This window comes from Anarrhichthys ocellatus, unplaced genomic scaffold (genome assembly GCF_004355925.1).
Source record: "Anarrhichthys ocellatus isolate YVR2014 unplaced genomic scaffold, GSC_Weel_1.0 scaffold71, whole genome shotgun sequence".
NCBI lineage: Eukaryota > Metazoa > Chordata > Actinopteri > Perciformes > Anarhichadidae > Anarrhichthys > Anarrhichthys ocellatus.
This window is the reverse complement of record NW_022280101.1, coordinates 602,194-615,502: the sequence shown is the minus strand read 5'-3', so window position 1 is coordinate 615,502 and position 13,309 is coordinate 602,194. Positions and strand designations below refer to the sequence as shown.

Genomic DNA, 13,309 nt, shown 5'->3' with positions numbered 1-13,309 from the left:
TGTGTGTGTGTGTGTGTGTGTGTGTGTGTGTGTGTGTGTGTGTGTGTATGTGTGTGTGTGTGAAAGAGACAGACACAGAAAAAAATAAGAAAAACAAAGAGAGGAGGACGTGCTCAGTGTTTTCCTTTCCGTCATAAGAGTATTTTCTTCAATCTCTTTAAAATGCATTTCATTACGTCGTCCGTAAAACAAACCAAACTCTTTCACATGTGAAACACACACACACATACATACATATACCTCATATGTGAAATATTGTTTTAAATGTAAAATATCTGTAAATCACATGTTCCTGTACCATGTTATGAAAACCACATGTGTATGTACGTTTTTGCACATGTGAAATGATGCTCCATGTGTGATTAATATGTACAAGATACTTTTATCACATAAATATGACGTTTGTGTGCTTAGAATTAGTTCTTCTTCACTGATGTTACAGTAAAGCGCTTTGTAAACGGCCTTAAAATGGTGCTGTATAAATAAAGTTTTACTTCCCTACGTTGCGATATACAGAACACTAAGCTTTGTTAACTATAAAAGAAGATTTTCCTGCGGCCCACATGAACTAAAACTGTTCTTATAATATATATCTATCTGGTTCGGTTTGGGTTCCTCGTCATGGTGGTCTCAGGTTCCTATCCGCCCTGAAGGGTCCAAGTCCATTCAGCTCATGGAGGATTAAATGATGCTCCCTCTCGTACGACCAGATAATTAAGAACACAGCTCGGCCTGACGGGAATCAAAGATACAACTGAGGTATAAACACAGTCGAAGAGAACAAAAAGAGAGCGAGAGAGATCAGAGGGGTCTGGGGAGAAGAGACGTCTGACGAGGGGAGGAAAAGGAGAGAGGAAGATATGAGGGGGGAGGAAGAGAAGGAGGAACAAGGGGACACGGAGAGAGAGAGAGGACCCGTCTGGATCCCATTTAGAGGATAGTAATGCGATTAGCTTTGTTTAGTTTTCACAGCTCCAGCCAGTCCACATGAAAAACCTCTGTGACTGTCTGTGTAGTGTGTCTTGTGTTTGCTGAGCTTTATGTTTTATTCCTTATGTTCTTCTTAAAGAAACTCAACTAGAGACATTTACACATGACGACGCTGCAGAACTCAAACACCTACTGATCCTTAAAAACACACACGATTAGACGTGAAACGCTCTTCTTTCCTTCTGTGATTCTGGAGGGTTTCTTGGTGGCTGGCACAAACCCCGAAAAGTCAAATAAAATTCAATTAAACCTGATCCAAAGGGAGCATTCGGTCCAGGATATGTTCATGATATTGTGTCCAATATGAGTCTGAATGAATGTAAATATGGAAGGCAGTTATTCAGGACATTGTTTCAGTAAAACAAAAAAAGACAAAAGGAAAGATTTAAACATTTCTAAGCTTTTTGAAAGGAAATTGTGGTCGATTTTATTTGGGTTGGAGGATTATACGTATCTCACAACTACGTACGACAATGTGCGTGGTGAGATGCAATGACATTCTTTTAGTTTGCAATTAAAAAATAAAAATTCAGAATTCGATGCAGTGAAGTTGATAAAAACACCCCAGGGTGGTTTATCAGAGATATTTCATGCTAAAGAGGGAAGAATTCTGATTATCTTGGTATATTTAATTCTGCATCACTATTCTCAAAAACAAAACTGAAACACCCGACTAGAATATGTGAAAACCAGAGATTATTAACGCAAAGGGATCATGAAAGTGAGATTGTGGAAGATTTATTTATGGCGGGACGTAATCTCAAATGTTGGCTTCACGGGATGCAAGAAGATCGATATTGTTTTACTCTCCTCAAACTGCTTACAATGAGCTTAACCCAACGATATAAATGTTTAAAATGTAATGAGGAAGTGGGCTCATTTCTACACGTTCTGTTTGATTGTACCCAAAAGAAAACATCTTAGAGAGGTTATGAGCTCCTCGTTAACAGGATATTATATGAGCTGTTTTTGACTGCCTGTTTTTGTTTCTGTAGCATTCTATTGTGTTTGTTCCCGTCTTTTTATAATCTTTTATTTTATTTTTACTGTCACAATAGTGCTACTAGTACTGTCGGGCTGGGCGATGTGGCCCGAAAATCACATCCAATTTGAATGGATTTATTTTCTTAAAAACAAACTAGGCTTGCCAAACGACAAAGAAATGATTAACTTTCACCAAACTTCCCATATTAACGGATAAACTAAAGAAAAAGTGTTGTATCCATGGATAACATGACAGTGTTGCCATGTTGATAATTTACTTACTCGATTCATCGCCCATCTCTGCTGTGTTGCGTAATATCAAAATGTTAAAACGAATAAAGTCTTGATATCTCTCCCGTCTCTTGTCCAGGCATCATCAAGGTGGGGAGGTGGAACCCGCTGCCCGTCCACTTCCTGACGGACGCGCCAGAAGCCACCGTCGCCGACATGCTGATGGAGGTCTACCACATGGTCACGCTACGCATCCAGCTGCACAGGTCCGACTGAGCCTCGGTCACACTTCTCCAGACGTATTCACGACCTAGAATAATGATTCGGTAGATTTCGCGAGGAATCGTGTGCGAGGGAAGAAATCTCTCTGTGGAAAAACAACAATAGGAAAGATTGCTCGTTGTTATTTTATGCACACAGGAAGGATTTAAAAAGAGTGCGGTTCCACTTAATCAGACACTTGGTCCGCCGATGTCATAGCAGCTCATTGCAGTTCAATAATTTACCACATCTATCAAATGTAAAGGCAGCAACATTGAAACACTAAACAACGCAGTGGGGATTCATCTATTATCTGTCTCCGTCCGCGTGCCAGGAACTCCTAGTTCCCTCGAATAGGTGCAGCAGGATCTTGATGGACGGATAAAAAAACCAGATAAACTCCAGATGAGACGCTCGTTATTATTGTTGTTGTTGTCTTGGAACATACCAGCCAGGTTTGTTTATGTGTTTACGTGCGTATCCTTGGCGATGGCAGAGCTTTGGCACACTTTGCGTGTCGCACAGTCGGAATGATTCATTTGAGGTTGAAATAAAGAGATTGTTGGACCATACGGGAAGGAGTGGGTTAGGGGTTGAGGTTAATACAGGATGTTTGAGGGCTTCATCTGGGATTAAAGGAAACGTGAGATGAGAAGATTGATATCACTCTCGTGTCTGTGTGGTGAACGTCAACATGCAGCTGTTTAGCCTAGCTTAGCATAAAGACTGCAAACAGGGGGAAGCAGCTAGCATGGCTCTGGTTGAAGGCACCTCTGAAGCTCAATACATGCAGATATAGTTATTGTAAATTAGTTTGATTTCTTGGGATGCAACTTTTAGTTTTTACTCTTCTGGGGTGTTAGATGGTTTTTATTACCTTTGGACAAACTGAGAAGGCTAGCTGTTTCCCTCTGTTTCCAGTCTTTATGCTAAGCTAAGCTATCAGCTCGCTTACTTTTCATATTTATTGTAAAGACACGAGAGTGGTGTCAATCTTCTCATCTAACTCTCAAAATGTCAAAATCTTCCTTTGACTATCTCTGCTTTGGTAATGTTTAGTCCTTTTCTTATTGCCTTATTGAAGGTGTAACTGTAGGTTGTTTTGTCTCGTCGTAGTTTTTCAAAGCTGGAGGATCTGCCCTGTGAACAGTGGAACCACGCGACCGTCAGGAACGCTCTCAAAGAGCTGCTGAAGGAAATGAACCAAAGCACTCTGGCCAAAGAGTGTCCTCTGTCACAGGTAACCGCTGGATTCTGCTACACAACAACAACAACAACAACAAGACATGGAACCGCTTGTTCCGCAACTGTTCATCAGTTTAATAATCCTCTATATCAAGTGTCAGTGTGTCTCTTTCACTGATTAGAACCTCACATCAGCCTATATTTTAGGGATTATTGCTACATTTTAATCAAACTCCACCCCACAAAATGATCTCCTCAATCATGTCAACCTCCCCAGCTGCATGATTAGCCCTCCATCCTGGTCTCATGATGTGTGTGTGTGTGTGTGTGTGTGTGTGCACATACTGCGTTTTAATCCAGCTCTGGTGGGGGTGTTGATGGCTGCATCAATTGCAAGCATATGTGTGTGTGGCTTGAGATTCACTCTCTCTGCACTCTACTGGCTTTAGTTTCCATGGGTGGCTTCCAATCATGATTAATGTTCGTCTGTTTCTATTGTGTGTTTATGCGAGCATGCCACGAGGTTGTTGCGTGAGTGCAAGCATTTCATATCATGTTTGGTTATTAATTATCCTTCCCTCTCTCTCTCTCTCTCTCTCTCTCAGAGTATGATTTCCTCCATAGTGAACAGTTCCTACTATGCCAACGTCTCCACTGCTAAATGCCAGGAGTTTGGTCGTTGGTACAAGAAGTATAAGAAAATCAAAGGTGAGCTTTCTCTCGGTGCTCTTACAGTTGAGATAAGATATGATGGGACTTCATTCACGTCAATGAGGGAAATTGTTGAGCAGCAGTTGCAGTATAAAGTTAGGAAAAAGTGCAAATATATAAGAAGGTGCGAATCCAAAATAAACACAATGCCAGGATTATTTTTTGGTTTGTTTTTATAAGTAATTTGTTTTGTACAATTTAAAGTTGTTACAGAAACAACGATCTGACACTGAGGTGTCACAGAGTTCACATTAAACTCACATTTGGAGTGATATTTAGCCCCTTTCCCAGTAAACCAGCATGACATGTTTGGTATCAACGGATTCATTGCAATCTCAAGATTCAGACGATTCCACTTTAAAAGTGAAACCCGCATCGGCTTTGGAAATACGGTAATGCCAATCAGATAATCCACCATCACTTTCTAAGTAAACCAACAACCGAGGAGAAAAATAATTCCAAGTTTAAGATCACGGTGATCAACAAGGCACTCACAATCTAATTAAAATATAACCTATATATATATATAAAAGGGCTCACAACGTGATATTTCTCTAATATTTTGGAAATGTATAATTTTACATAGTATAGTAGTTCAAATTAAAAAGTCTGAGAAGAGAAAAATCACCTTTCTGCAACTCGTAGCTCCGGTTAAGATGACGTGCAACTTCTCAAAAACGTATCTAAACTAAAACTAAACAGGATTATAGAGGCTGCCGAGATACCACAATCTGTGATTGGTCAACTTGAGTTGCCTGTGTTTTCTCCTACAAGCTTCTGATGCCGGTAGAGATTGTTGATACATTAAGAAGTTGAACATCTCTCTCTCAGCGGATGAATGAACATAAACACAGCGCATGGCAGCGGCCTCCTATTCAGTAAAACACGCTCTCTATCATAACGTAAATAACAGAACGTAAACACATTAAGTTGTGGGTAATATAATTCATGCGCGGTGGCTTGATCACAGACGCTGCTGGGGTTCTTTTTAACGGGTGAAATCCAACACTGGATCATAAATCAAGACCAGTGCTGTAGGTTTCTATGACTCCTTGCATGAAGTATAAATCCTGCTTCAGACATGCAACCTGTGGTGAAGGGTAGAAGTAAATATGGCTTTGTATAGGAGGTTGAGAACCACGGATCGATGTCTATCTGCAGCTGAGATATTTAGTAGCATGCCGGTTAAAGGAAGAGGGAGAAACTCTTTACCTGATCATTTTATGGGCCTTGAGGTGAGATTGTTGGTCGTGTATGTAGATCAGCAACATCAGGACCTTCCCTCTCTGACTGATTTCCTACGTGTGTTTCGTTGAGCAGTAGATTACCTGGAGAAGATGTGGTCCGGACGAGACGCTGCTGACATCAAAAGTAAGTTAACAAATCTTCCTGACTCCGTGCTCATGTAACCGTGTTTGTTTGACCGCGCTCACCATCCTGTCTCCTCTCCAGTAGAGAGAGACAACATGGCGGACTTCTGCGTGCTGGGACAGAGACCTCCTCCTCACCTGGCCGGCCTGTCCCAGCTCAGTCACCTGGGAGCCGGCAGCCCCCTCCTCAAGGCGGGGTCCGGGGATCTGCATTCGCCCTCCCAGCCGCTTCAGCAGCAGCCTCCATCCCAGCAACAGCCCTCGCCCCACGGCCCCCACCACCACAGCCCTCCTCTCCGCACGGGCCAGGTGCCTCCTCCGCCGCCCCCGCCCGGCGCCCTGCAGCCCCTGCTGGGGCCAGGTGGGCTGCTCTCCCCTCAGCTCTCCCCGCAGCTGGTGCGCCAACAGCTCGCCATGGCCCACCTCATCAACCAGCAGCTAGCCGTTAGCCGCCTGCTGGCCCATCAGCACCCCCAGGCCATCAACCAGCAGTTCCTCAACCACCCGCCCATCCCTCGGTGTTCGTCCAAAGCCGGCGGCGACCATCCCGGGAGCAACCCGTCGGCCTCCGAGGTCTCCTGTGAAATCTACCAGCAGGTCAGAGACGAGCTGAAGAGAGCTAGTGTCTCCCAGGCCGTGTTCGCCCGTGTGGCTTTCAACCGCACACAGGTAGGAAAACAGGACAGACTGTGGTCAAGAAAGGTTAGGAGACAGTCTGCAAAGTGTAAATGATCAGAGAGAGAGGAGAGGCAAGGATGAGAGAGGGTAGCTTCAGGTGACATTAAAAAGGATTCAGATCATCTGAATATTAATATTTATCATCTGACTAAACGGATCACAGCTCTCGTTCCCCAAAACATCTCAGGTTGAGGAGAGATAGTTGCCGTATTTGATAGAAATAAATAGAAGCTGACGTCGCCGATAGACTATAATTTGTCACCCACCTCGCGGTATTTTCAGTGGGATTAAGCGGAAGCGAGGCAGGGTAGCTCGCCGGGTCATTGAGTCTCCCTCCCCCTCCCCCTCCCCCATCCCCCGCCCTCACAGCAGCACAAACACCTGATGCATTCAGGCTGTGCTAAACTGGTCACCACACGCCCCATTAGATCAATGTAATGGAGGCGGATCATAGACCTGTTGGTGTAGAGGCCAGGTGTGTTTTTGCATGTGTGTGTGTGTGTGTATACGTGTATGTGTTTGTGTGAGCATCCAACCCATGTGCTAATACTGTTTATCGAAGGTTCATCATTTTCAGTGTTTACCAACTGCTAAAAAAATGGACATTTACCTTTACTTACCTAACATATATTATTTTGCTTTGTACTTTGTTCCACTACAATTCAGAGGGAAATAATGAACTTTTTATTGCTATTTGATAATCTTTGCTTACAAGACATATAAAGCTTATAAAATATGTTTTGTTATAAATTATAACGACCCAACAGTTTATACAAGAACAGCTGAAATGATGTGTTAATCGATAAGTCGTAGTAGTAATGAACTATTTTGATGATTGTTCATGCAGAAATGTCCTTGTTCCAGCTTCTGTGATGTCAGGATTTCCTGCTTTTCCTTTAAATTATTGTAATGTTTTGAATGTATTTTGTCATCATTTTTGTCGTCAGTTCAGAGTGTAAATGTGTCTCTGTGTGTGTCTTCACTGTGCAGGGCTTGCTGTCGGAGATCCTGCGGAAGGAGGAGGACCCTCGCACAGCCTCGCAGTCTCTGCTGGTGAATCTGAAAGCGATGCAGAACTTCCTCAACCTGGCTGAGAGCGAGAGAGACCGGATCTACCAGGAGGAGAGGGAGCGCACCATGAACCCTTCAGTCGGCCTTCCCGCCTCCAACTCCTCCAACCCCGGACCTCCACGCCTCCCACAGGTTGGTGTTCCATAAAAGTCTGGGGTTGGGTCAGGATACTTTGAAATGTAGTCAGCAGCTGAAAACAAACTCCGTGGCAATATTTTTAAACTAATAATTCACATTTTTGGGTTGTCTGTCGGTCCGGTCTATTCTCATGAACGTGATACCTCAGGAAGCGTCCACTTGCACTCGAGGTTGAACTGATGAGAATTTGGAGTTCAAAGGTTACTGTTACTGTGATCTTTGGTCATAACTCAAGGATTCATATGCTAATTAGGACAAAAGTGATGATATTTTGGACAGACATGGAGGTGAACTGCAACATGACGGATTGGCGGAAGCCTACACTGGCAAAGCAGTAATTCTAGTTGTAAATAGGAACATAATCCATTGGATTACAAAAAAAATAACCAAATCTGAATACTTTTGGATTACTTCAAAATCAAACATTGAAAATATTGCGTTTTATACACAAAAAAAAAAATGGCGGCAGCCGCAAAATTTCTAGACAAATATTGTCTCTTTAAACATCTCAAAACATGTTCAATGCAAATACAATGCATTTGTCATATTAAGCATTTACAGTTGGTCAAATCAACAAATTACAAAAAAAAGCAGTTCTGGCACACGCTAGAAAATCTACAACATGATGTTTCTTTTCTCTTAAGTGTCTCTTGCTCCTGTTTTCTAATGAAATTGAGGACTTTTTGTTTTTGTCCCGCAAAAAAATGTTCATCTTCATCTTCATCTTCCATTTGCAATGTCAATAAAAAGGAATAAAAACTCCAAAACATAAATCATGATTAAAAAAACAAACCGAGAAGTCACCTTTAACAAAACTGACAACCTGAGAGGAGTAACTTTGATATACAGTAGAAGATATTCGGCAGTAATCCTCGACAAAGTACCTGTAATTATATTTTATTCTAATGTAATCTGAGTTAATTATAGTTTATTATTTTTTGTAATCTGATTAATCCTGATTACATGTTGTCCGTTATGGCTGCACGTAGTCGGTGGTGCCGTCAGTGTGTTGTTGAGCTTTGAATGATGATGCATGTGTGTAATCATTGTAATCCGATTGTAACGCTTGTGTGTGTGTGTGCGTGTGCATAGAAAGTGTGGGAGTGTGGGAGGCTGGATGACCAGATAACCCCCGATACCTGGGCCTCCATCTGGAAGAACAAGACTAAGATCTCTAACTCGGTGAGTAATCTACCATCTTCAACTTTCCCCTCACAAAGCAGACTGCAACGCGTCATGCACTGCATCCTAAACCCTCGAACAGCTTCCATTTATAATGAAAAAGCAGCTTCAAAGCCATCGTAGGAGCATACTGTAAACATAAAGCACATTATGGAGTATTTGGACGTTTCTCTGCATGTGCACATAACAATTCAGTGATAAGACGTTCCCTCTGATGTCAGGGCAGATGGCCATTCATGGCTGTGGGTGAATTTTGTGCGCTATTCTTATTATGTCTATGTAAAATAATCTCAGCATCGTTTACACTGAGGGAATGTGAGCTGGCTGGCCTGTACATGTCCGGACTTCAAACGCTGTGTATACAAGCTCTCCGAGACCCAATACATGTTCGCTCAAACAGAAACAACAAAGAAAGACAAAAGAGGAGGACTTAATGACTTTGATCTGTAAACACAATTCATGTGGAGACGTGCGCTGCAGATGTGCGGCCGATGCTCGCACAGGGAAACACGGCACGCCTGTTCTGGGAGCAGCTCGGCCCGATCGTCAGCTGATAACCTTTCCTCATATGTTTACATCTGATTTGCTTTTGTGGGTAAACGCTTAGTAGTTTTACAATATACACGAGTCTTTATGATATTTCCCGTCATCCGAACTTATCTAATCTCCTTGTTAACGTCAACCATTCAAAGTCCCTTTATTTTTTGATCCCATAATGTGTACCACATCATCACCGTGAGTCCTCTCTTTTCCAGCCAAAGCCGCCAGGCCCGGCCCCCGACCTCTCACTGAAGCTGGAGTCGCTGCTCAACATTACGTCCGGCATCTACGACGAAATTCAGCAGGAGATGAAGAGAGCCAAAGTGTCTCAAGCGCTGTTCGCTAAGGTGGCCGCCAACAAGAGCCAGGTGAGGGGGGAAAGGAAGAAGCCACGAAAGTTTGCTCTTCGGAATGATGAAGTGAGACAGTGAGATATTCGCTGCTCGGTTAGATATCGATATCAAAACAGCTTTAAAAAGCTCATGAAAACCACAAAACGTTGTGCGTTCAGAGCCAAAACACACTTCTGCAGAGACCAAAGCTGGAGCGCTGCCACGTTGTACACAGTCAGTCATCGGCCGGTTCAGCCGTCACTCGGCTGGTGATGAACAGCTCTGTTTGTTTTCTCAGAGCTCTGATAACATGATGTACTGCAGTGCTGCAGCTATTTTAATGAATACGTTTTTCTTAATTTTTTCTTAATTTCTCTAGAAACTGTACCTCATGTTCTTGTTGTTGATTTGTTTATGAGAGGACTTTCTAAAATTTCTCATTTCCCCGCGAGCAAATCATTTATTGTATTTTGTTAGCTCCATAACATCCATTTACAGATTTACAGTCCCCTCCGTACCCGAGAGGATTGTTAATTGATTGATTGGCTAATTTATGATTCTATTTTTATTTTTTATAAACTTGCCAGAAAAACTTGATTAATTAAGATGCTTAACGGTACAAGTTAATAATATAATAAAACAACCTAAATTTATTTCATGAACACAATACAAATACAAGTAAAGAAACAAATAATCACAATAAAGAAGCAAATGCATGCTAACAATGCTAATTGTAAAAAATAAAAAAATTAAAAGATGTGCTGGGCTTATTAGGTCGTTTACTCCTTACAACATGTATTAATCTTATAGCAATATATGGCTATTTTATATCTAAATATCTGGAATTATAATGAAAATATCTTCATATTTGACGCTGTAGTTCTCTGGTTTTAAGTCTTAACTTCTCTATAACATCTGCATTCAACAAATGTGGGCCCCTAGAAACCTTCAATATATTAGCAAAGGCGCCATGCAGCTTCTCTACTTTGCTGCTTGCAGACATATAAACAAGGATTCAAACGCTTAATATTTCCCGAAGCACATTTCAATCCCACACGCTCTCTAAACTTGCATGTTGTTTACTCTCTTCAGGTCAAAGGAGAGGTCGGATGTGACGGGAAACAAGGACTCAATTAGAGAAAGAATATGTGGAAATACAAAAAACGCTTCCATCTTAAATATATTTATCTATAAAGAGAGCTAAATACCTTCATTTATGGATAGGGTCCAGGTGTAAGCGTGAGAAAGGTAATGTGTAGAGACGTATGCATCATGTATACAGTACATGCATGCTGGTTTGTGTGCAGTCGGCGAAGTCCCCCAGGTTGGTGGGTCTGGGGGTGGCTGAGGGTCACGGCTCAGTGCACCCATCTGCTGCAGCTGGCCACAAGGACAGAGAGGGAGGAAGAGAGAGATGATCAGGCTATTAGCGGTGCATGCTGCCCGAGGTGGCTGGTTGAACACAACAGCTGGTGTCACAAACCGAACCAGTCTAGCAGATATAATTGAATCTTCTCCATCTCCCCCCCCCCCCCCATCTTCCCCTCCTACACTTACCTCGCACACTATGCACATTTCTAACTTCTTTCAACTCTTTTGCTAAATTTGATCCCCCTACATGCTCACAATGTGTCTGTTCCTTCCTGTATATCTTTATATTTTAACTCCTGCTTTCTCTCATGGTCTTCATCCTCCTCCTTCTTCACCCGATGTCAATGCGAGTAGGTTAGAGGTGTTGTTTCTTGGGCTTCACAGCTGGAGAATGCCAATAAAATAGTTCATAGAACAGGAAATACAAGGATGGTCCACTGTGATATTTTTTCAGGGGGAACAGAACCCCCTTCTGTTTCAAAATCGGACTAGTCTGACAAGTACACATAGAGTTAGACAAGAAGATTGATACTATTCTAATAACTTTATGGTAAAAAAATAAAGCTACAGCCAGCAGCATGTTAGCTTAGCATAAAGACTGGAAACGAGGAAACTCTCAGTGAATCACAGGCAGCAACCTCCGGTTCTGAAAAGAGAAGTGTGTCAAAACTTGAATTCTCTCTAATGGCCACTCTGGTTTTAAAAAGAAGTCTGGTTGTATAGAAGTCTATGAGACAATGACTCTACTTCTCTCTTGATTTATTACCTCAGCAAACATTGTAAACATGAGTTTATGGTCTCAATCTCTAGTTTCAAGTCTTCTTCAATACTGCATGGTGTTCATTTAGTAGATTATGGTCCATTTAGAGTCACACAGACCATAAAGCAGGGGATGCTTTAGGGCGGGACTACCTTGTGATTGACAGGATGCTGCCACAGCGGTGTACGTCGTCTATACCACAGCGTCACTCCTCCGCAGTCCAAATATGGTCACTTCTGTTCGCTGGTTGCAAAAAAACAAACAATATGTCGACGGTCAAAATGTCGAACTTGAGGCTTCAAAACCTCTGTTTAACCCTCACCTTCTGTCTCCAGGGCTGGCTGTGCGAGCTGCTCCGGTGGAAGGAGAACCCCAGCCCGGAGAACCGCACCCTGTGGGAGAACCTGTGCACCATCCGCAGGTTTCTGGCGCTGCCGCAGAATGACAGAGACCTGGCGTACGAGGAGGAGTCCAGACACCATCACTCAGAGAGGATGCACACCGTCCTCCACCTGCCCCAGGACGCACAGGTAAGAACCACACATGTTTACAGCTGGTGTCCACGTGCACCTCATATCTCCGTGTCCAGATGTTTGTAACACCTGGCATCACAATGCACCTCCGGTTCACGCATTGAAAACAGATTTCCTGCACATGTCACCTCATCTCACAATATTTACATCTGTTGAAATTGACTGTAAACACCTTTTCTTACTTCACCACCATGTACAAGTACACTGAAAACTTATTTTTACCAGATCTCCTTGGACCTTGTTTTCATTTTGGGTCGGTGTGCAAAAGCGAATTCTCCATTCTGAAACAAAAAATCTGTACAAAACCCGAAGTTATTTTCTCGCATTACTCCCAGTGAGACCACAACTTGTGCTTTTTACACTTATTGTTTAGTGCTGATTAAAGACGAGATAAAATGTGTTTATTAGTGCACACAGATAGGCTAGCTGTTTCCCTCTGTTTCCAGTCTTCGTGCTAAGCTAAGCTAACCATCTGTTGTTTGTAGCCTTTTATTGCCAAAAATACAGTATGTTCAACAAGTCCTTTATAGTAAGACCATTCTCCAGCACCTACAAACATAAGCATATACACTACATGTACAGACTAAAAACTAGTATCAGGATCAAAATATACTCAAATTACAAAAAGGAGATGTACTCATGATGCATTCATATTCATCACTTAATTGCTAGAGCAGTAAAAAGTACAATATTTCCCTCTGAACTGTAGTGGAGTAGAAGTATGAAGTAGCAGAACATAAAAAAACTCTAGTAAAGTACCTCAAAATTAGTACTAAAGTTCAGTACTTGATTAAATGTACATATTTACTTTCCACCACTGCCCATGATAGCAAAGGATATTTTTGAACACACACTTTACAAGTCAGAAAAATCCAGTAACAAAAAGAATCCTCATTATATTCATTAGATGATGTACCGTTTGATGTCGTGTGTGTGTGTGTGTGTGTGTGTGTGTGTGTGTGTGTGTGTGTG

General features: G+C 42.3%; 1 protein-coding gene across 5 annotated transcripts in view; it reads left to right on the top strand.

The window, feature by feature from the left end:
* The window catches only part of satb2 (SATB homeobox 2), a 52,337-nt gene that overhangs the window by 28,190 nt on the left and 10,838 nt on the right, over nucleotides 1–13,309 (top strand). For 3 of the 5 annotated variants that reach the window (XM_031873314.1, XM_031873313.1, XM_031873315.1), the window contains exons 4-12: nucleotides 2,345–2,471; nucleotides 3,583–3,706; nucleotides 4,257–4,359; nucleotides 5,683–5,733; nucleotides 5,815–6,401; nucleotides 7,401–7,613; nucleotides 8,712–8,801; nucleotides 9,557–9,709; nucleotides 12,140–12,334. In XM_031873314.1, the coding sequence (XP_031729174.1) occupies nucleotides 2,345–2,471; nucleotides 3,583–3,706; nucleotides 4,257–4,359; nucleotides 5,683–5,733; nucleotides 5,815–6,401; nucleotides 7,401–7,613; nucleotides 8,712–8,801; nucleotides 9,557–9,709; nucleotides 12,140–12,334 (1,643 nt within the window). Of the gene's footprint in view, nucleotides 1–848; nucleotides 2,472–3,582; nucleotides 3,707–4,256; nucleotides 4,360–5,682; nucleotides 5,734–5,814; nucleotides 6,402–7,400; nucleotides 7,614–8,711; nucleotides 8,802–9,556; nucleotides 9,710–12,139; nucleotides 12,335–13,309 lie in introns of those variants that run through there. The other 2 variants (XM_031873316.1, XM_031873317.1) reach the window with 2 other exon arrangements.